Source organism: Cryptotermes secundus, unplaced genomic scaffold, assembly GCF_002891405.2.
Source record: "Cryptotermes secundus unplaced genomic scaffold, Csec_1.0 scaffold944, whole genome shotgun sequence".
Taxonomy (NCBI): domain Eukaryota; kingdom Metazoa; phylum Arthropoda; class Insecta; order Blattodea; family Kalotermitidae; genus Cryptotermes; species Cryptotermes secundus.
This window is the reverse complement of record NW_019719375.1, coordinates 785,913-810,002: the sequence shown is the minus strand read 5'-3', so window position 1 is coordinate 810,002 and position 24,090 is coordinate 785,913. Positions and strand designations below refer to the sequence as shown.

The 24,090-nt window shown below is 41.6% G+C and overlaps 2 protein-coding genes and 1 long non-coding RNA gene across 6 annotated transcripts in view; 2 read left to right on the top strand and 1 right to left on the bottom strand.

The window, feature by feature from the left end:
- The window catches only part of LOC111865396 (organic cation transporter protein), a 57,601-nt gene extending 50,717 nt beyond the window's left edge, over positions 1-6,884 (top strand). For all 4 annotated transcript variants that reach the window (XM_023853384.2, XM_023853393.2, XM_023853402.2 and 1 more), the window contains 2 exons: positions 1,016-1,197; positions 5,202-6,884. In XM_023853384.2, coding sequence (XP_023709152.1) covers positions 1,016-1,197; positions 5,202-5,396 — 377 coding nt within the window. In that variant the 3' untranslated portion in view covers positions 5,397-6,884. The remainder of the gene's footprint in view (positions 1-1,015; positions 1,198-5,201) is intronic.
- The window catches only part of LOC117282411, a 136,049-nt gene that overhangs the window by 26,268 nt on the left and 85,691 nt on the right, over positions 1-24,090 (bottom strand). The window contains exon 3 of the long non-coding RNA XR_004513146.1: positions 11,794-11,868. This is a non-coding gene — a long non-coding RNA (uncharacterized LOC117282411). The remainder of the gene's footprint in view (positions 1-11,793; positions 11,869-24,090) is intronic.
- LOC111865437 (organic cation transporter protein) overlaps positions 21,045-24,090 on the top strand; it is a 60,498-nt gene continuing 57,452 nt past the window's right edge. The window contains exon 1 of the mRNA XM_023853488.2: positions 21,045-21,108. The gene's annotated coding sequence lies outside the window, so the exon portion shown is untranslated. The remainder of the gene's footprint in view (positions 21,109-24,090) is intronic.

Sequence of the window (24,090 nt, the reverse complement as noted above, 5' to 3'; positions counted from 1 at the left end):
TTCTTGAGATTATAACAGTCGTTCATATGGTAAAGAAATTCACAGCCTTTCTTACCAAGTTCACACGAGTCCTCCACTAAATGTATCCTGAGCCAGGCGAATCCACTCCAGATCCTATTTCTTTAGCATCTGTATAGCCCCCCCCCCCCTAGGTTCCTAGAGTGCTCTCTTCCCCTCCTAACCAAAATTTTGTGCGCATTTATTATTTCAATCTTTATCATTTGATCGCCCTTATAATATTTCAAGCTCAAAACATGAAGCTTCCGAAGAATTCTATCTTCTGGGATACAACGCCGTACAGTCCGTTGGAAATCAACCGACGTTTCGGAGGAACATAACCCCTTCATTTTCAGGATCGAATAATAAACCAAGGAAGAAACCAGCATGAAAGCAGGTGGTAGACAGAGAGATATATTCCTCCGAAACGTCGGTTTACTTCCAATGGACTACACGGCGTTATATCCAAGAATATCATACTCTTCATAACTACGGCTGTGAGGGCCTCAAATCCTACGTACATGAAGCTCCTCATTATGTAATTTTCTACATAACCTTGTTACTTCCTCCCCCTTAGGTCTAAACATTATCCTCAGTATTTTGAGAATCAAGCATCATGACGTTCGGCTTGGAAAATATTTAATGATGGGAAGAAGACAGACCCTATGATCACCTGCTTTGAAGTAATGCATTTGTCTCTGCAAAAAACAAATATAAAATCTACGTATTTGACCATCGTCATCAACGCATTTGGGTCCGAGTTTGTAGTCTCCTTCCTGCAGGGCTTCGACTTACGAAGATGTTACTATTATTAAGACGTGTAAATCATTTGGAACATGTCTGGATTCATCTAACTTGGGATTGGTACTAGTGGCTGCTCTTGTGAGTACAGCAACAAAATTTTTTGTTTTATAAAAGGGAGAGAATTTATTGTTCAACTGAGCCACTCATAACTTCTCACGAAACCCTCTGTTCCGTAGAGTTTGCTGCATAAGATGCAATTTGCTGTGTGTCACAGGCTTGGACTGGGTGCGTCTGCTGCTCTTCTTGGCGGGCAAGTTTGCCATTACAATCTCGTACACGGTTATGTATGTATATAACGCTGAGCTGTTTCCTACACAACTGCGTCACTCTCTGCTTGGCGCCTGCGTCATGTTCGGGCAGATCGGCTCCATTCTGGCACCTCAGACACCCCTGCTGGTAAGGAGGACTTCTCCACATGGACGAAGTTGGGGTATATTAAGGATTGATACTGGAACATTTGTTCACGTGTATGTGTGACTACAGACGGGGTTTGGATTGATGACTCGATCTACTGCCCACGTATACTCGCGACTCAGGACTACTGACAGACATGTACACAGACTAGTGTCCGCAGTCTATTAGGTTCTCCTATAGTTGTTTCCTCTTTCTTTCTCTTTTGTATTATTTTCTTAGATTCCTATACCGACGCAAACTACAAAGCCTAGACCACCACAGGCTACACTAAGACTACAGTGACTCTTAAATTACAAATAAAATCTTTGTTTCAATTTGTAGTAAATCCTATCACGTCTCCCTTTCAGTAATTCGATTAAGCATATTTATCCTCGTTATAATTCTCTTTTTCACGTCGTCCAGACTGGCTCTGGCGTCCACCCAACCTCCTATCCAGTGGGCACTGGGGGCTATTTTCCAGGGGGTAACGCGGGGGTTTGAAGCTGACCACTCACCTCCAACTAGTGACGAGGTCAAGAAAATGTGGATCAATACATCCACTCCCCACATACGCCGTCATGGCGTAGTGCTTAAGTAGTTAAGCACAGGGATAATTTTATCTTTACCCTCGTTATAGATGATTAGGTGAAACTGTGTATCACTTAATAGACATTCCTTACATTTTTCAAAATAAGTATCCAAAATATCTCAGACATCTACATCTTCATAATCTCTATATTTTACATTATGTGCCAAGTTTAGGGGAACCTCACATTAAGTAGTGCTAGAAATATATTGTACCTGTATAAATAATATATTTTATTAGTGTGCTACCTCAATGCCAAATTTAATCGAAATTAAATAAAACTAAGCCGATCACAGTGGCCGCGCGGTCTTCGCTCGCTTGAACGCTGGGATCTTGAGTTCGAATCCCACTCGAGGCATGGATGTCTGTATCGTGTGCTTATGTTGTGTTTGTGTTGTTCTGTGTGTAGGTAAAATGGGCTCCGTCCAAAGAGTCCTACAGACTGTACAGGATCAAGAAACAGAAAAAAGCAGCCAAGGTCGAGCAAAGAGCTGTGGAGCCATAACAACAACAACAGCAACAATAATAATAATAAACCTAAGAGAGATAACCGTTAAGTAATCGTACGAAAAATAGTTTCGGATAAACTCATATAAAATCTTTTTAAATCCACAATAACATTTCATTTCCTGTTCTTTGAATTAGCTGGCGATTTAAAACAAATAATCCAATCGAGAATATTAAATTCTTAAAGAAACGATTGGCTGATTGCTTGAGCGTCATGAAGACTCTGTTCTATCTGTTAAATGGTAAAATACATCAAATATGGTTTTTAGTCATCACGAACTGCAAATTTTCTGACCATTTTAAAGATATATTGAAGAGTTACTATGATACTGCTTTTGCTTGTTGCATTATCTATGTGTGTTGTAATTCGTACCGTTACGGTGCCCGTCATTAGTACATACCCAACTACAGCGCCAATATGTGTCATGAACGGAACCGAGGTTTACAGAATATTATATTCCTCTACTTGAAGTGTCATGTAAGGTAAAATACGCAAGGTCGGTCTCGAACAAATGTCTAACAAAACATTAACATATGCACACGTCAAAGCTTTCTAAATCATTCTGATTAGCATTACAACATGAAGTCTGAGAGACTATTAAACCGTCAACGCATGAAAATATGTATATTAGGCCTAAGGCCCGAGAAGAATTTGCAAAACAATTTTCGAGCAAAACAAGTCTAAAGAGTTCTGGCAATGGAATATTACATTTGGGAGTACTAAGCATCTGGACTTTGTTCAGATTCTAGTATACTCCGAAAAAACACAGTGTTCCGAACACGAGATTTGTTTCCTTTTTCAAGGGGAAAAAGCGCAAGAGCTCCTATTTAGTTAGGTCCGTTAGAAAGCTCTAATCTCAGTCACTGGGGTGAAGGACCCATCTATGTAGGCAGGTGCCTCCCCCGAGTAAGGAAATAAATTTCGGAAAGTGTTCTTTCTGAATAGAGTTCAGAGATTCAGTAATCCCAAGGTCTGGAAGACCACATACGTAAGCCGCCTTCTATTTTAAAGTAAAAACATAGTTTAGAAGTGCTTGAAAACGGCGTAAAAGGTAAAGCTGTCCCTATAACAGGCCGCCGAGGCCCACAGGGTTGTGAGTCATCGAGGTTCCCACATTTTCTAGAGAATCGGCTCGCAGATGGCGGTGAGGTTGTTAGCCTTACGCGCCGACCGCCCTTTAACCCTCAGGGAGATTCTTGGCATTCATGTCTATGGTTTATGCTGACCGTCTTACAGTGTGTACACTTTTTCACCTTATTCTTCACTTCCACACTACATGTGTCAGCACTAATGTGCCATCTTCAGGTGTCTTTATGCACGTTAAACTATTGTACTGCATGCCATAATGTCTTCATTCTAAAATGACTAAAATCTGTATTCGTCATATAGGACGATGAATTCTAAATAATAAAACTTTTCAGGATTCTTCCTACGTCGCACTCAAACACGCGAATTACGCCAATCCTCTTTTATGTGAGCATTCTTCCTACATATATTTGTGTATCGTGTTCTGTGTTGTGTTTTGCTCCTGTTACTGCATGCGTTGTACAACGCATGCAGTGCTGAAACATGTATTGTGGAAGTGAAGAATAAGGTGAAAAAGTGTATACACTGTAAGACGGTCAGCATAAACCATGGACATGAATCAGTGTAACAGGACGCTAAAATATAACATTCCTGGCATTCATTTCTGTTTAGAGGCTGAGTCGACCCCAGGGCCACAGTGCAGCTGGAAGGATTAAGTAAATTGAAAAAAAATCCAATGACCTCATAGGGAATCAAACCATCTACCTTCCGGCTTGTTGCATAGTGCCTCAACCAACTACAAAAAAGTGTGCTCAAGAGAATATTTTGAATACGACGGACGAATCGTGTTACATAATGAATCAATTCACGACATATGCAAGTCACCTAAGACAGTGAAAAGTAAAGTTATGATAAGGTAAACGTATAGCTCGGACGAGGGCGGAAACACCTACCGAAATTTGGAAGGAAAGCTTTTTGAAAAGCGGTCACTTTAAATATCGACAATATTATGTTACGCTAATGTTAGGCTTAAGATGCATCTCAGGGAAATAGAGCCGCGCCACAGCTCAAGCGGTTAGTCGCTGGCTTCCCACCGCGGTGGCCCGGGTTCGAGCCCGGGTCTGGTCAAGTGGGATTTGTGGTGGACAAAGTGGTACTGGGGTAGCTTTTCTCCAAGTACTTAGGTTTCCCCTACAAATCTTCATTCCACCAAATTCTCCATCATCATAATCACCCGGAGCAGGTACAACAGGTCAATCAGTGGCCGCCGTGCCCAGTGGACCCAGCTGGACTCCACCCTCCACTATGGGAATTACAAAAATTATCTAAGGGAAATGAGTTATGAAGATGGGATTGGATGTAACTGGCTTGTTATCGGTTCCAGTGGCGAACTTCAGTAGCTGTGTTGAAGTATTGGGAACTGCTACCTGAGAGTTACTTAATCGACTGGTTAGTTACTTAGTGAGTCAGTTACAAGAGTCATTAGTTGGTGAATCGGATTATTGATTAATTATTAACATATTATAAAAAATATTAGCAGCTTCGTCCAGTGTGACTGATAAACGTTCTTTCTCCTTCTTAATCTTTCATCCATGACATGTTTCGGTCGGAGCGACCATCTTCAGAAGGACATGCAGACACTTCTATTACAATGTGATTGGTCGTTATCAATACATATATGTATACAATACCATTAACATGTCATGAATATAAAATCTTAGCCTTTAACAACTACAGCGATCTACCTGAATTTATTAATATATTTATAAATTACTATTATAATTAGTTTATTTACGGTGTGGTTTAAAAAATTTGTTAAAACCTAGAACCAATTTGGTTCGTGTCCTTTATACCGCCTCTCTTTAACATATCCTTCTTTTTGTCCAGGATGAAGTGATGGAATCTCTCCCACTTCTCCTGTTCAGCGCCATGTCTGTGTTCTCCGGATTGCTGGCACTGTACTTCCCCGAAACTCTGAACGCCAAGCTGCCAGACACGATAGAAGAAGCAGAGAACATCGGGAAGCACAAACGACATATCATCAATGACGAGAGTAAATATGAAGTTCAACAAGATGTCTGACCTACACTCTGCAGCTGAATCACACTAATTGGTATCAACAAGAGAAATACTCACAGGCATCAGAATCTGGGGACTTGCTGCATGCAGAGCTCACTGCAAACGTTTGATGGGAGAGTGATGCAAGAGCCGGCCTCTCAATTACGACTGATTTAAAATAATTTTAAGCATTAATTACTACACAAAAAATCCTATTCCCTTGCAGCAGAAACGTATGTTCTTCTTCCTTTTTACTGATGCTACAACCCTGTGTGGGTCTTGGTCTCCTCCATAGTTTCGTAACAGTAATTTTCTTTCCTGGATGGGGTCGTTAGCTCCACGTCCAACTCCCAATTCGGAGGGCCGACTACACTGGCCTTACCCTTTGACCTGTCTGGCATTAGTGGCTCTACCAGGAGCTTACGCTTCCGCCAGCATAAGAACAATTATTGCTTTAACACAAGCAACTTTTCAAAGAAGCCTCTTCACCACTGAAATATTTATCTACACAGTTAACAAGTCGCAAATAATCGATGTTGCCTTATAAAAGGAACCCTTTCAGAATAACGGCGAAGACGTAAATCAGATGTGAGAACACTGGCACTGTGATTTTGATGCATCTGTGATAAAGAAAACTCATTTATTGCAAAGTTTATTCATTCGCATATTTTACAGCATCTTAATAACAAAATAAATTAGCTAAAAGTCGATTCCTGTTCGAGATTTTTAGGATTACTAGTATGAAATTACTGCTTTCTTGATTGCATCTCATAAAAGAACTGCTTATTAAGAGAGGCAGTTCTGTATCATTGGCCAAACTGTAAATTTATAATATTCTAGAACATGATTGCAAATTGAGGTCCGCAACAAAAATTGGTCCGCAATCATATTCTGCATAAAACGGCCATTTAGCGAATTTCACTTTCCGTCACTGTATGATACAAGGGAAGTATTGTATCTATGCACGGTGAATAACATATTTATTCTCCTATACGTCATAATGTTGTGTAGCTTAGGCATGGGGACAGCTTTACCTTTACCATAGATGAATTTATCCATAAAATATTCACCCATTACCACTAAATTATTATATGCACAATGTTCAGAGATAGACTGGTATGTCTCATTTTATTGCATTGCAGCACAATGGCCGACCCACTGCATATATTTATCAGAATATACCAATTTTCAGATAATTTTTGGGGGGAGAGAACTGGTTAGCCTACATAAAGCTTTCTTTTTTCATCAAAGCAAATGCTTGCAAACTGAGAATGTGCAGGAATTTATGAAGCGTCCAAGAAAGAATGCATGATTTTGCCTTACTTGTTCTAAGCGCAGGCCTATATACGTCATAATTGTACTGTATCTACTAACCGATCACTTTATGTCAACAGAATATTTCTAAAATGGTCGCATATAAGTAATACAAGTACAATGTTGAGGTTAAGAATACGTGGAGCTATGCAGCCATTCCTCCACACACCTTCATGGCGTGGTGCTTTATTAAGCACAGAGACAACTTTACTTTCTAACTATTCTTTTAATATTTTAGCCCAAATTTTCAATGATTTAAATAAAATTTTTAATGACGTTTTTAATAGTTGTTCATGTCATAATTGTGTAAGTAAATGTTACATATATATCCTATAAGTAAGTCACATATTTTCTCTCATATTTTATAGCAATTTAATGCCATTGGAGATGTTTTATGTACTTAATGAGCGTAATTTCACTAAGAAGTATGCCTAACTATTGCAATAAAATTTGTAATAATATTGTCCATTATGATTAAAGCATTGAGCCTTATACGAGTATTTCATTAAAATCTTGCCTTATTAAGGTTTATGCTCTATAATTAATATGTATAATTATAAAATAAAACATTGATATTTGTTATGAATTATGAAGTCATTGGATTGTTCCAGTTAACTTTTGGCAGTTCCTAGCGATTGAGAGGGTCCCTCACTCAAATTGTCAAACCCGCACACAGATGACACGAGAAAGGGAACCTTATGCCACTTGTGTGTGCGATTATATACATAAATCAACCATCTTATAAGAATATCTGTGTTTCCTTCCTCAGGAAAAAGAAAATCAGTGGAACTGATACAGATACATGTAATCATTACTTGAATGTAAACTACACTGAGAAGGTTACTCATCATATAACAAAACAAGAAGATCTGGGAAGAACGAATCGCCTACTTTTCTTGATACGTCACGGACCGCATATAAAACGACAAGTCCAACAATTCTTCTATTGCTGAATGTGTATTCGTTGTGGCGGTAATATTTTTACCGAACCGTTGACTAGTAAAGATAGGGGATACACATATACACAGACTGACGGGAGGAATTTATGAAATATGCCGTTGGGATGGTCTCAGTTGACATGATATACATACGAAATTTCATAAAGACTAGTCCAGCCATTCAAAAGTTGATAAGGGTGGGGCTATACAGACAGAATGGAGATCGCATAAGCCTACTTTCATTTTCTTTAAATAAAGAAAGTGGACTAACAATTATCTTATGAACATTGTTGACACATGAGTCGGGATAGCCCAGTCAGTATAGCGACTTGACGACATAGGAGTCTCGTAGTTCGAGTCCCGCTGGGGTCAAGAATTTCCTCTTCTCCACGTCATCCAGACCGGCTCTGGGGTCCACCCAACCTCCTATACAAAGGGTACAGGTGGCTCTTCCCCCAGAGTAAAGCTGTAGGGGCGTGAAGCTGACACCTAGCATTCAACAAGTGTCGAGGTCAAGAAAACGTGGATCTATACTCGTATATCCACTCCTTCATACGTCTTCATAGCGTAGTGCTTAATTAGTTAAGCACAGGGACAACTTTACTTACTTACTTACTTACATGGGTCGCACATTCTCTGAAGATTTATTACCACATAAAAATTTATAAGTGAGCAGTAAGCACAGGTAACATAGGCGGTTATCGTCTGATAAGTTTGCACGCCTGATATGTTGGTACTGCTGACGGTAAACGGATGCAAAATATAAACATGCGAAAGCCTTTAGTGTCAGGACTTTGACACCTCGTTCTAAGATAATCTGCGAGCTGGTTCAAAAGTTATTAGAGTTAGGAAACAGACGGATGAACACACAGATATACGGACCACTTCATGCCACAAGCGCATTTTTTTTTTTTTTTTTATAAAATGAACGAACTGAAACGGTATTTCTTCTGCCTTGAATTCGGGAGGTACCTCCTTCCAGTTATAGCACGGATATGCCTATCCTGACAGAGGATTTTCGCAGTTCTCTTTAACCCCTCCACGCAAATGACAGAATAGCATTTCAAATCATGCCGCGACAGCTTCTCTCCACACGAGTACTAATTCTTTATTGATTCAGTCATCCTGCTAATTTATGCTACGAAATCCGAGACACTAACAAAGTCGTTTAAAGTGTCACAAATAAACAAATAAAATATATATCAAATAAGTACAGTGGGGTGAAAATAATATGAAACATGGCGGCTTTCATATGGAACATAGGTTCTTTAAGACAAAAGAAATTTTCTGTACCTTCTAGGACGGCATGAAGGAATTTCTGTCATTTTCTTATCGCAAATTCACCGAACGTTACAAGTAGCTGTTGCTGTAAGCTGGTTTACTGGGTTATCTCAGTAACCAATATAGCTATCTCGGCTGCTAAAATTATATTTATATATTAAATGATTAAACAAACATGGCGCTTGTGCTGCATACACGCACTATGAGAGGAGAGCTTTCAAGACAAGGCGTAGGGCATGTACAGAAGCACAATTTCCCAGCAGTTTAAAACAGAAAATTCTGTACAATACTTGACTTTTAGGACATTATCCATCGCCATGTAATTTATTTAAAAACAACGTTTCGGAGTCTGCGCTTTATCTTCTTCCAGAGTTAAAAGCCTGTTCAGTTGGTCCCCAATGGATAGCTCTAGTCACTATCTGAGGACATCAGAACCAACAAATGACAGGATACGTAAAACAAACACAACATAAACCTCATCAGAAGTACACAACATAAACCTAATTATAAGTTAAGATCAACATTACAAAACTCAACATGCAAAATAACACTGCTAGTAAAATTTTTCGTATTGCTAAGAATTTGCTGCAGATAGGCCATTGAGAAATACTGACCTAGCAATTTCCTGCTCATAATTAATTCCGAAGTACTGGAGCTTTTAGATATTTAGCTGACCTACTTTGACGGATATCTACCCATTTCATAGACTTTGTCTACACAGTACATCACAACACAGAGAAACATCCATACACATCTGTAGTCAGAGTAAAATTCATAACAGCATACTCAGTGCTAAAGAGATCCAGGTTGGTAGGCGTCGTGAAGTGCGAAAGGAGTGAAGCACTTCTTGGATTGGGCGTCGTGAAGTGCGAAGGGAGTGATGCACTTCTTGGATTAGGTGTCGTGAAGTGCGAAGAGAGTGATGCACTTCTTGGATTTTTATTTTAAACAGTCAAGACCTTTTTCAGAAACAATGTCAACCTAAAACACAGTAATTTTAATCTCTTTCTTTCTGAATCCATCACGAATTCTCGAATCCTTATCCATTAATTTTTAAAAGCCACAGAAACTGTCATTACTTTTTTCAATTTTTCATAGTTCCCATTATAGATAATGACTCACCATGTGTTCTAAATCTGGAAACAACTGTTTAATACTTAAAACTCCCATTAAGAATTAACAGAGGTAGTTTCTGACACTTTGCATGTGACTCCCCAGGTCGTTGCATATTTATTCGCTTCACTTTTATGTCCTATGGCGTTACACTTCAGAAATATTTATAGTTATGGACAACAGACGTTTTCCTTTTTATTCCATTTTACGACACTATATCTACTGCCTAATTTATAAGCCCTACAGCGTCGAATGGGAGAATAATGAAACAAAGTAAGTAAGTAAAGTAAAAGTAAAGGCATCCCTGTAACACGCCGTGGAGGGCCATAGGGTTGTGAGACGTCGAGGCTCCCACATTTTATAGACAGCCGCCTCACAGATGGTGGTGAGGTTGCCAGCCTTACCCGAAAGTAACAGCTCCAGGAAAGCCGATAAGTGGCTCATCTGATCAATTAATTCCCACCTTCCAGTGGCACGAGGAGGCGCAATACTGTATTCACATAAGCACGCCACCGTACAAACATATGCTAAATTAATCTAGTCCTATCATCACATCCTATTGCTTAAGATATATTTTAATATTAATCGCCCGTTTACGTCTACGTTATCCAAGAGATCTCTCCTCTAATTAATTATTTCATCAATTTCACAATGGAACACAAGATTGTTACAGTCATTTTAATCTTTACTCATAACATGTTTCGGCTGTATACGGTCACCATCAGGTGTCCTCATTATGCTAAACTGTTCATTGCGCTCATAGTCTTAATTTTAAAATTAAAATTAAAACTGCGAATAAAATAAAATTAAATTTAATAAATACGGTTTCGATCTCCTTGTGGTGCTTATTAGCGTAATCTTAGGGGGCGTGAGTGTGTTTCGTGTAGTTAATTATACATGTAGCACGAATGGGGGAGATAAGGAATGCATATAGGATATTGGTGGGAAAGCCAGAAGGAAGGAGACCACTGGGAAGACTAAGGAGTAGGTGGGTGGACAATATTAATGTGGATCTTAGAGAGATAGGATAGGATGGATTGGATTGATCTGGCTCAGGATATGGACCAGTGGAAGGCTCTTGTGAACACGGTGATGAACCTTCGGGTTCCATAGAATGCTGGGAAATTCTTGAGTAGCTGTAGAATTGGCTTCTCCTCAAGAAGGGTTCAGCTGCATAAGTAAGTCAGTAAGTGGTGTGTACATTGATTTCTTTTATCTGCAATGGATAAAAATATAGTTTTTATATTCTTTGTATAATTTGTTTTTCTCTATTAATTTTCTTTCGATACTCACAAATGTCTCTTGTTTATAGGCCTATTATCCCGCTTTCTGTTTTGTGCGTGCAGCCAGTTCTAACTAAAATTTTGGACGCATTTCTAATCTCTTCGTGTGTTCTATACGTTCCTCCAATCTTAAATTGTGCTAAATATGCCGTTCAAGTCCAAGAGTCTTTGGGGTATTTCGCGCAACATTGCAGATCTTCACGTAGAGAGGCGCTTACATGACGCGATCGCAGTTTCACTCGGTAAACTGGAGACCGTGTCCTCCATCCACACGTCATATCGTGGTGAGAAGGAAGTTAGGTACACGTGCCACTCTTATTTTGAAGTCGTGTGGGCAGAAAGCCATTCGACGAACACTCAAGAGAACGTTACCCTTCATCTCTAAATTTGTGTTGTATCTTCGAGCAGGGTTCTTGTCGAAAATGAAATGCATTGGATAAACAGTTTGCCGGAAGCAATGAAACAAACGAAACAGTCTGTGCATTGACTTACCACAAGATAAGCAAACAGGAGATCGCTGTCTTAGTGAATCTGGGCTGACGAGCTTTGGCGATCTCTTCGGCACATCTGAAAGTATCATTTCATGGGTTCAGTAAATTTTATATTACTGTGCTTTTAGTTGAATTAACAGAGAGACGAAAATGCAGGCATACACATAATTTCGGTGGGGAAGCTCTTGGAATATCAGAAGATACGTCTGTTACTAGGTTACGACACAGTAAATTCCACGTCAGCGTAGCAACAGTTGTTCACGCAACAATTGAATAACTATCAGAAGCGGTGTTTTCTGTGCGACTCGCCCTTACGGCTAAGTGACAATACAATAACCCAGCTGCAAGAAAATGTATTTTCTGTTGGGTTCGTCCCGGGGCTATATCAAGTGGACCAGCGAGAAAAGTGAATCACTTGGTCCCGTGTGGACGTGGGTTCGAATACCTCCACCGTGACCCTACGAGTCGTAGGAGGAGACGAAAAGGGAAGTCTCTAAATTGAGACAGTAATATATGGTCTCGAGTACCAAGGGACTCGGACCCCAGAAAGGCTGAGCTGGCAAGGGTCAGCAGCATAACCAAAAGACAGACCTGCCCTCTCGTCAGAGAGGGAGCCCACAAAAAACAAGACCGTAACTGTCAAACAGTAATAAAGATCTGGTCGCAAGCCTCAGATGTGTTCTTTATGCCAAGACAGACTGGCCGAGTGACCGTCGGTCGTAACATGAGACTCAGACTCAGACTCAAAGTGAATCAGTTGAGAGTCTAAAGTAGCCAATTCTGAATGAACCTGAAGTTAGCAATTGGGAGACAGACCCGTGGGAGGTCATCGCAGAGAGTCGTCCCTGGCTGAAGCATGGGAGGCGAAGAAGCCCCCTTTTTTTAAGTCGTTGCGTAGAAACGCACAGTCAGTTGTGAGACAGTCGCTGGCCAGCAAGGGTGCGAACACGGAAGATGAGGGAGCTATGCCTTTGGAAACCGGTAAAGACAGCGTGCTGTAGTGAACTGTAGGGTGTGTGATACCAACGTCCGGAGAAAGTAAGCAAAGTGTGAAAGGAAGGAGAGAACAGAGGATGTGATGAGTGAACCAATGAAAATAAGGAGATGGATGTAAGACAGGCTTACCCTTCTACCCTGAAAATGGAGACAGTGGATTCCTCCAAATCCTCGGTGACAGCCTACCGCACTATGCGGTTTTCTCCCAGCAGACAATAATGTCCTTACTCTGAGATCGGGAGGTAGGATAGAACTGGCTCAGCATAGTGTCCATTGGCGGGCTTTGGTGTTTAGCGCCGAGGTTTGTTCTATTACACCGCTTTGCAACAGGCCTCCATATATATATTGTAACGTGTTTTAGTTACTGTAGACGCCGTAGAGATTGTTAATTTGTTTATTTAACAACCTACAAGTATCGGCTACAATTAATTATAACACAGTTGCGGGGTTTCACACTTTATAACCCAATTCGCAATACTCTCTTCACACTGTCTATATATCTTGAATTAAAAAAACTTGCATCTTGCTCAACGACCTCTTATCAATTTCAATTTCTTACCAGAGATCCATCACAAATTTCTAACCTTAAATTCAATCTACTGCACAAAATACTTGCCAGACCTGTAACATGTAGAATGAGCACTACCCACGGTGATACAATTACTGCGTCTAGTATAAAGCAAATTACTATCAAAATTTAGATTAATAAAGTATAATTGGATTAATCATATTTTCAGATAATTAAAGTTTGAAAAAGAACGTCGCAGGTGAGTACGAGTAATTTTCATTGATTCCTGCTTTGCTTCCTATTCTCAGTGTCTGCAGTTTGAATCTTGGCCCGAAGAGAAGTCACCCTCGGTGTTTTCGTATTTCTCTCCGTCACTTCAAATGTTTGGACAATAGCTTAAAAGTGTCATGACCAATTCACCATTCGCAGCCATTCCGCCTGTGACGACATTAAAAAGCGTCGATAAGTATAATCCAAGAATCAATCACTCGCATTTAAAATAGGCCACGTAATAAACTGCCGATCACAGTGGCCGCGCGGTGTAAGGCATGAAATGTCTTCACTCGCTCGAACACTGAGTTCGTGGGTTCGAATCTCACTCAAGGTATGGATGTTTGGTGTGTGTATGCGTTTATTCTGTGTAGGCAGCGGCCTTGCGACGGGCTGATCCCCGTTCCAAGGACTCCTACCGACTGTCTAAGATTAAGAAACTGAAGTGAAACGAAGCTTTTCACGGATGTCCAATGCTCCAAGTGGGAGGAGCAGGAATAACGTTAGATAGATATACGTAATAAATTCATCTTTGGCACAGTCTGTAAAGTGAATAGGCGGAGAGCCGGAGAGTGGAGGAATCGTGTTCAATCTCTGGAAGCCACTACAATGTCCAGACAGGGCTTCACCTAACCTCCTATCCATTGAGTACCGGGGCTCTGTCCCTTTGGGAAGAGGGGTCAGGGCTTGAAGCTGATCCCTCACCTCCATACATAGAGCTATACCCCCCCCCCCAATCAGACGTATTCGGGCGGTAGTGATAATTAAAGAGCAGGGGGGAAACTTTTCTTATCTTTTTACGTTACTCCGATCCGAGCATCGCCAGAGAGGAGACAGTACTGCCTGTCAGCGCACCATCCGAGACTGATACATTTGTTCGACCTCAAAGCAGTCCTTACGATTGCTATGTGGACTGATTAGTGCTCTTCAACCTTCAACCTGCCCTCGCTCTGCAGACAGAAGACCAAGTGTTGTCCCGTGCTGTGCAGATAAGACAGTGCTGAGGTGAAAGTTCGAAGGACTAATGGCTCTTATTTATGGAAATATATTGATATAACTGTATGTGTGACCCCTGCGACAACTTGCTCATAACCATGACTACTGGCTGAGTTAAACAAGGCAGATTTCCGTTATACTCATATTCTTAGCCGCAAGAATCACTAATACACGACGTCTGATTAATTGGTTGCTTCAAGACACTGAATTATCTGAAGAGAGAATTTAGCGCTGAACATGAATGGCTCATTTTAAAGAACTAATCCGGAATTTACCTGGAATAACTCAGAATAAGCCGGTTAAAGTGGCCGCGTGGTCTAAGGCATGAACTGTCTTCGCCCCCTCGAACACTGGGATCGTGGGATCGAATCCCACTCGAGGCATGGATGTCTGTGTGTGCGTTTATTCTGTGTGTGCGTTTATTCTGTGTGTGCTGTTCTATGTGTAGATAGCGGCCTTGCGACGGGCTGATCCCCTGTCCAAGGTGTCCTACCGTCTGTGTGTCGGATTAAACATAAAGTTGTCCCTGTGCTTAACTAATTAAGCACTACGCCATGAAGGCGTATGGGGAAGTAGATGTATAGATCCACATTTTCTTGACCCTGGCACTAGCTGGAGGTGAGTTGTCAGTTTCACGCCCCGTCCACTTTACCCTAGGGAAAGAGCCCCGGGTAACCAATGTATAGGAGTTCGGGTTGATCCCAGAGCCGGTCTGAAGGATTGGAGAAGTGAAAATTCTTGACCCTACTGGGACTCGAACTCCGGCCCCTCGGTCGTCCAGCCCATAGCCAGTTGCTATACCAACTATGCTATCCCGTCTCCTGTGTATAGAGTTACTATACTGAAAAAGCTCCCAAGGCCCAAATGGCTGTAGAGCCATAGAGAGAGGTGGGGGGAGGGGAGACTCAGAACAATCGGTCCTTGGCATAGATTCGAAGTGGGAACCTCCGGAATGCGAGACACACCACTCACATAATTAACACCCCTCTTCGTATTCATGACATCCCAGGCTCGAAACTCGGCATCGGACATAATCCCAGGTTCATGGTTTTCAGTCAGTACGTCCAGACAGGCGAAGATAAATTTTCTCCACGTTCTCTCCAACTTCTGCCAAACGGCGCTACGTAACTTATGCAGTTGAAAAGCGGTCGTTAAACAAATGAAAAATCAACCGATCTGCATGTTTGTTATGTTGACAGAGTATTTATTTAGAGGCACTCTTCCGGCTATTCACCCTACATTGTGTCAATAGAGATGGAAAGGCGATCATGAACCGTAACTACGTACGGATTTAGAAGGAGCTAATTGCGGCCTGGTTTAAGATTCTCTGCTTGTATTCGTCTGGCAAGATGGTGACATAGCGAAAAACATCAGTCATGATAGCCGGTAAGATGGCCGAGATTCGAACCGTGTACGTCACTAATACAGGTGACATTTTGTAGCAAGAGCAAATATATGTACAACAAGAACTGCTTATTACGTCATCAGTCTATTTGCTTATTTACATGCAGTCATTAACTAACAACCTATGTCATTTGTTTCGATTGCACTGTGCAGTGAAGCAATTCCCAGAAGGAACGGTTTCGTCACAAAGAACACAGGCACAGTTGCGCAGGGCAGACGTGTTAACACGTACAAATTGCAGAAGAGGCTCCGGAAGGTGGCGAAACCCGTTAGTTCAAAGCACCGAGCAGGCTGGCTCAAGCCGTAGCTCCTCTGACTTGCATTCGAAAAGTGCCCGGTTTGAATTTCGGCCGGAATACCATCTTTAGTGAAGTTATTCGTGTTTTTCTCAGTCCCTCCAGGGAAATATCGAGATTCTTACAGTAATTTAGGTGACGGCCGCTTGTTTTCAATTTCTTTCCAGTTCATTCTCCATCACAGCCAATCATATGTTGGAACGCTCAATGGCAATATGTGTTCTGTCTTGTCAGAACAAGGATTCACTCCTCTTAGTCCTTGATCACCATGGAACTATAAGTAAGTTTCTTTGGGTGGGCTGTGACTATGTCCACTTGTTACGTCGGCCACTAATTGACCTATTGTACCAGCCCCAGATGATATATGATGAATGTGAAGCAGTCTGTGGAATGAAAATTGGCAGAGGAAACCGGAATACTCTGAGGATCGAGTANATTCCACCAATTGCTCCACAATCACCCTCACCTATCATCTGGGGCTGGTACAGTGGGCCAGAAGTGGCCGCAGTACAAGGGGCTTAGTCCCACCCCACTAGCAATAAAAAAAGTTGGAAACATTGTGGTTAAGGGTAATAAGGGCGGAGGGATCGAGTAGTGCATTCCTCGGCCCAGAACCAACAACTCGAAACAAGAAACGTAACAACGAAGACCAAACACTAGTCTGAACAATTTGGTGAAACCCGAAACACTTCAGGTTTCCCGGTCCAGATTCGAATTATCAAACTCCAGAATATGAAAAGCGGGTACCACACACATAACACGATTCTGGTTCTGAATATGACAAATAACAGGAAGTTGTGGGGAAAATAATGCCCTACTTTCCTTTGATACGACATGGACCGAATATAAAACGTTGCGTTCAACAATACTTCTATTGTTGCGTGTGTATTCTTTGCAGCGTAAATGTTTTTACTGAGCCGTTGTCTAGCAACGACAGAAGGGAAAAACATAGAGACATACAGACTGATGGTAGGGATTTACGAAGTATGCCGTTGAAATGTGTTCATGTGTCATGATATACATAAAGATTGGTTCAGGCATTCAGAAGTTGATTGGCGGGGGGGGGGATATACTGTATAGATGCTCAGACACACAGACAGTATGGTGATGGCATAGTCTACTTTTATTTTTTTAAAATAAGGAAAGTAGACTTAAAGCTGAGTGGTATCTTCCATCACACAAACAGTAATTTAGTCATGCAAGGAGCACTAATCAATACACAAATGTCAAACAGCGCGAGGCACTACAAGGTTACGAATATCAGTTAAAAAGATACACATTTATTTTGCTATACTCAGGAAGGTTCATTCTATTACTGATGATAATGATGTGTGTATTTATGTGATTCTATTTTTTTTTCTGTGGCGCTACAGCCCCAATTTTGGCCTAGGCCTACCTCCATGAAACTCTCCGTTTCACTTCGGTTTACTAGATCTTACACATTCGGCAGGACTCCTTGGGCGAGTGATCAGCTCGTCGCAAGGCCTCTACCTGTAGACAAACACAGAAAAACGCACACAAACATCCATGCCCTGAGTGGGATTCGAACCCACGATCCCGGTTTCCGAGCGAGCGAAGACAGTGCATGCCTTAGACCGCTCGGCTACCGTGACCGGCATGTGATTCTATTACCGTAACTAATGACATGGTCTTTCTTGAAATGCAGATGTTTACTCTTTTGGTCAAGAAAGTCATGATGTTTAAGGAACCAAAGATTCATTGCCATGTTCAGGAAAACCCCACTATACCCCCTCCTGACGTCAGTAAAATTATTGTAACGTTATTTAAAAATTACTGTAGCGTAGAACTTTCAGTGCTGAACTCAATACCTTACATTAGTACATGCATAGACCAGACCAAGTGTACCATCCGCTGCTGCCAGCTAAGCACTTGTGTTGTACTCCATGTGAACGTATAATCGCGTGAGTGTCCGCATTTGCGACAGGGATGTTTTGTTCTTTTTACCAGAGCCCTGTTTCCAATATAATAACAGTTCCTGGCCATGCAACAGTGCCCTGCTCTATTTTAGATGCAGACCCCACCCCCAGGTGTAGGCCATGTGGCTTGTGACCACTGGATGAATCACAGGATTCAGTGCCTTGCCAAACCATCTCGTGGATCTGCATCACGAGCCACTGAAGGACTTTCACGTGTTCTCTCATTTAGCCTGTTGTTAAGTCCGCCATTTTCTTCTTTCGTCTTTCATTGTTCCTGTTACCTAGAACAGAATGAGATATATATGTCACGACTTGGGGATTACGACTGTTAGACGGGTTTTGAATTGGATGATTCATTACTTATACACACCACACAGAAGTACACGTAATTCCAGTGCTGTCGCTGTTCTACACACTAAATCTTCTCAGTCTTCACTAGTCGTATCCTGGCAACGGATTTATAAGTCTGTGTCACTGAAAAACACTACGAAGTCTTCTTTACACAGCCTAATTCCTTTCTTGCCATTTCTTCTCAATTATTCTGCCAACTGCTAACTCCGCAGACTCAATTCTCTACTGCAACTGCCAACTCCGGAACTCAACTCAGTTCTGTCTCTCAGAGTCAGAGGCAGAGTTACTTTACGAGTGACGGTTTACCGCCAATCAATTCGTCTTGGCACCAATCCCTAGAGACTCACGACCAGTATTTTTTTCAATTGAATGCTTGCGGACATAGTCATTATGTAACATCCTCTCTGACGAGAGGATGAGTGTTGTTTACAATTGCTGCTGGCCCTCGCCAGTGCAGTCATTCTCAGGTTCGAGTCCCGTGGAACTCATGATCACATTTTGCTCTCTAGGATTCGAGGCTCCCACCACATGGAGGGCCAAGTTCCCGTATTTATATCTCGCAGGAACTGGGTGGCCCAGTTATATCCCCCAGCTCCTCATTATATAGCCTCGGGATGGCCCCAGCAGAAAACACCGTTTCACAACAATTATTCTATTGATATTGAGGTGTGTTTACCTCGCAGTTGCATAGAAACAGCAGTTACTCGATTGTTGCTTGCGTATTCGTTGCCGCGGAAATGTGTTTGCCGAGCCGTTGCCTAGCAACAGGCGTCTGGTCTGGCTCCGTTATTCCGGCTTTCAGGCGTCATGTCACAGGATATTTCATGTTCCACTCAATACATAGTTTCGCCACTTCATTAACTTTGCGTCATTTGAGCTTCCCGCGGTGTTCACTATGAAGTTTATGAAGCCATGCAGAGCTTTCCAGTCCTAAATATGAGGGTACGACGCTCCTCCGAAAGATCTATCAAATTACACGGCGTCACATTCCAGGAGACAGTAATCATTTGTCTCATGCAAACGTGACGTTGCAAAGTACACCGAATATGAGTCAGAAACTCTCCACGACTTCGTTAAATATTCACCACACAGAAGAAGATCCCATCTGAAATCTTCATGAAGTTTTTGCGTCACGTTCCTACGTTGGGTACGACGATCCAGTGCTGAGATAATCAATAGAGTCAGCTTTAATTTTCATGTAAGATATGGTTTATATTTGATCAATATGAATCCAAATTAGAACTCTGAAACCTCGACTTCGTCTAGGCTATATTTAAGAGCTGTTATTCTTCTTCTTTGTCTTCTTCCTGTAACGAATTTAACCTGTTCTCATTCAGAATTAATCTGAACTACGAATCCTGAAGACAGTAGGTAGGACTCCTTGGACAGGGGATCAGCCCATCGCAAGGCTTCTACTACACAGGACAACACAGACACAGAAAAACATAGACATATATCCATACTCCAAATGGAATTGAACCAACGTTCCAGTGTTCAAGCAGGCGAAGTCATATCGAAATTCAGTTCCCACCGCAAAGGAAACATGCATTTCCTTTAAGAACACAAATGGTTTAATGCTGCATAGTAGCTATCTACTGTTAGAATCATATGAAAAACGTAAATACAGTTATGGACAATATGCAGTGTTTTTAATGTTAAAGAAGATATTACATATTGTCAGCGTTGTGTGGTTTCCTATGTCCTTTTCCGCAATTAACCATTTTCGCGGACGCCNCCCCCCCCCCCACACACACACACTTGCTATGTCACAAATATTACGTCCCTTTTCTAGCCAATAAGTGTATTGCATTTGCCTCATTTGTTGCCTTCCAAGATAAACTCTTACAAACTCGATTTATTTTCAGTTCATTAGTAAATTTGTATCACTAGCGCCCTTGTCCCGCCCCACTACCCTGAATTAATTTCTCAGTCACGAAATGACTAGAAATTAATTTCGACAGTTCTTATGGAAAGGGTAATATTAGAATCTTCCAAAATAACTTTTGGAATGTTTATCCAGTCAACAACAATGAACTATTTTTTCTTTCCTTGGCACTACAGCCCCAGTGGGCCTAGGCCTACCTCCATGAACTTCTCCGTTCACTTAGGTTTTTCTATATCTTACACATTCGGTAGGACTCCTTGGGCGGGTGATCAGCTCGTCGCAAGGCCTCTACCTGTACACAAACACAGAAAAACGCACACACACAAACTAAACATTCATGCCCTGAGTGGGATTCGAACCCACGATCCCGGTTTCCAAGCGAGCAAGGACAGTACATGCCACAATGAACTATTAGTGGGTTATAAATATAACCTCAAAAATCGGTCCTGCTTCTACTTACAGTTGAGAAGGAAGAGGAAACATATCATTAGCGCGGGAAAAATACTAATAAGACGCGCTCTTCTGACGATGGCCATTGGTAAGTAACAGTGACGTCACAGGACAGATTGTAACACGTCAAAGCTAAGCTATGAATTGGCGGTAGGAGGCAATACAGTCGTTTGGATGGAAGTGGTGTAGCAAGGACGTTAAAGGAGTATCTCGATTGTTAATCGTAAGTAGGGGTCAAAATCGTGAAGTTCAGAACAGGTGTTTGAACCTTATCTTCATCGGAGATTACAGCCTTTGTTGTTAAATAAATCAAATAAGAAATTATTGACAAAACGTGATTCCACCAAGCAAACTTAACAAACATTTGTATATGTATAATGAGAATTGGCGTCAGTTAATACTGACGATACTAATAACAAATCAACAATTATAAAATATAAATAAAGACAGCTACACTGTTGATTTTTGCACGAAAACAATATGCGACTTACAGATCTGATAACAACGCAATTATACAATTCAATTTCTCTTCTGAAATTATAAAACTTGTTTAATGGGGAAAAAAATCACGACTTCTGACCGCTTAAATCCTAAGGTTGTGTCTTTCGAACCTCGATATCTTGGAATTGTTGTCTATAAAAAAGTATTTGTTTCCATATTTTTGCAAACTAAAGAAAAAAATACATAATCTGTGCATTTAGGCGTATTAAAGTACTTGATGTGATTAAAGAAGATGTCATAATGACGCATATTCTGACTGGCAAAACGACCGTAGGAGGGTATTCATTTTGGACCCAGTAATGGTGCCTCGTGCCGGTCACGGTAGCCCAGCGGTCTAAGCCATGCACTGTCTTCGCTCGCTCGGAAGCCGGGATCGTGGGTTCTAATCCCCCTCAGGGCATGGATGTTTGTGTGCGTTTTTCTGTGTTTGTCTACAGGTAGAGGCCTTGTGACGAGCTGATCACTTGCCCAAGGAGTCCTACCGTATGTGTAAGATCGAGAAAAACCGAAGTGAACGGAGTTCATGGAGGTAGGCCTAGGCCCACTGGGGCTGTAGTGCCAAGGAAAAAAAATGGTGCCTCGTAGCAGTTGTACTGATAATTGCAGATAGTCTCTAGACAATTACCGCTGTCTCTATTCTTGTGCGTTTAATGGGCTCAGAATCAAATGTAGTTCAGTCTTGTAGATCACAACTCCATAACGCTGCGTTCCGCAGTATTCGGTTAGACCTAAGTATATTCTTTGCCACTTCGAGCCATATTAGTTACGAGGAACTACACACGTGTCTTGAAGTTACAGAACGTGTGACTGAAATAGAGTACGTCCGCTTCCTGCCTACTGCCTCCCTCTGCACAGCTCAGTCAATCTGCCATATTTAATTCTCTTGTCGCGTGTTTGTTAGGTAACGTGACAAGAAATTTACGCGGTTTCGGATTTGGCCAAGACGTTTATTTGACTATCGCTTTCTACACTAGCGTCTTCGGACATTTCTACTTCAATGTTACAACGCTATTACACCTCAAATCTCGGTGAAGTGTCTTCTGCAGCCTACAAGTGTCCTTAGCTCTCCTCGGATACGAACTCTCCTGGTCTGAGTCTCATTTTACGACCGACGGTCACTCGGTCAGTCTGTCTTGGCATAAAGCACCCATCTGGGGCTTGCGACCAGATCTTTATTACTGTTTGACAGTTACGGTCTTGTTTTTTGTGGGCGCCCTCTCTGACGAGAGGACTCGTCTATCTTTTGTATATGCTGCTGGTCTTTGCCAACGCAGTCCTTCTCGGACTTAAGGTTTCCTGCTGTGGTGACTGTTACATTAACATATTCAGAGCAGAGAGGATGGTATTTCCAGATCATCCACAACGCCTATAGTGAATGCGTTAACAGACATCACCGAAGTCGCATTAGAATACTGCATCTTCCTTTTCGGCGGTCACAGGTGATATGATGCTGATGCACCTGTCATATGCTGCGGGATCTATGGCATGATGCCACGGCTCAGTCCCGGAGTACTATTCTTAACATACTGACACCGAATATTGAATACATATCTCATATTTGGAACCCCATATTTGGACACTTCTGAACAAGTTTAGACGTCCAACACTATTACGATAATCCTGTTGTGTTAAGAGCCCGGATAGCGTAGTCAGTATAGCGACTGGCTGAGGGCTGGACGACCGAAAGGTCGGAATTCAAGTCTAGGTAGGTTCAAGAATTTTGTCTTCTTCACGTCGTCCAAACCGGCTTTGCGGCCAACACAGCCTCCTATCAAATGGGTACCGGGGGCTCTTTCCCTGGGAGTAAAGTGGCCGGGGCGTGAAGCTGACCACTCACCTCCAACAATCTCCGCGGTCAAGAAAATGTGGATCTATACATCCATTCCCCCATACTCCTTCATGGTGTAATGCTTAATTAGCTAAGCACAGGGACAAAGTTACGTGGAATGGAATAACATGTTCAGAACACAGTTTCATGCGAAGGTTTCGGATGGAGAAATTCAGTCGGTAGGGAAATCACAGTTACAGCGAATACAGAACAGGCGGTTTATGCTTGCAAGGTGCTCACAGCTTACACTGGAGGTATCTGTACTGAGACGAATTTACTGTTTTTGCCATGTTTATGACTGTTCTAGCAACTGCAAAGTACTATTGTTTTGCTGATTTTAACTGAATGTACAGTAGAACGCCGACTGTCCGAATTAATCTGTGACAAATGTGCTTCTGATAATTGATTTAAATTCTTATCAACGAAAAAACACTATTAGAACACAACTGTACTGTATTATCATATTAATAAAAACAAACAACTTTTAAAATAAGTGAAACGTGAAAACTTAATAAAAATACACTTGTCTCCGTGTTTAATTAATTAAGCATTACTCCATAAAACATCCCATTCAACAGGTACAAGGTGCTCCTTCCCCGTGGGTGGTACGGCCGAAGCGTGAAGTTGACTAATCACCTCCATCCAGTGCCGAAGTTAATAATGACGAAAGAATTAATAAATAAAAATGAACATTTTCAAATATTAATTTGAGTAAGTCTAACAGTGATGTTCGTTTAGAAGACGAAATTCGTTTCCCAGACAATTCTCGCAAGCATTTCAGCGTAATATCACGTGTGTGAGTGACTATTCGACGGGATTTGGATTGGATATCGTATTGATGAGGTGTTCCTGTAACAGGCCGTGAATGCCCACAGG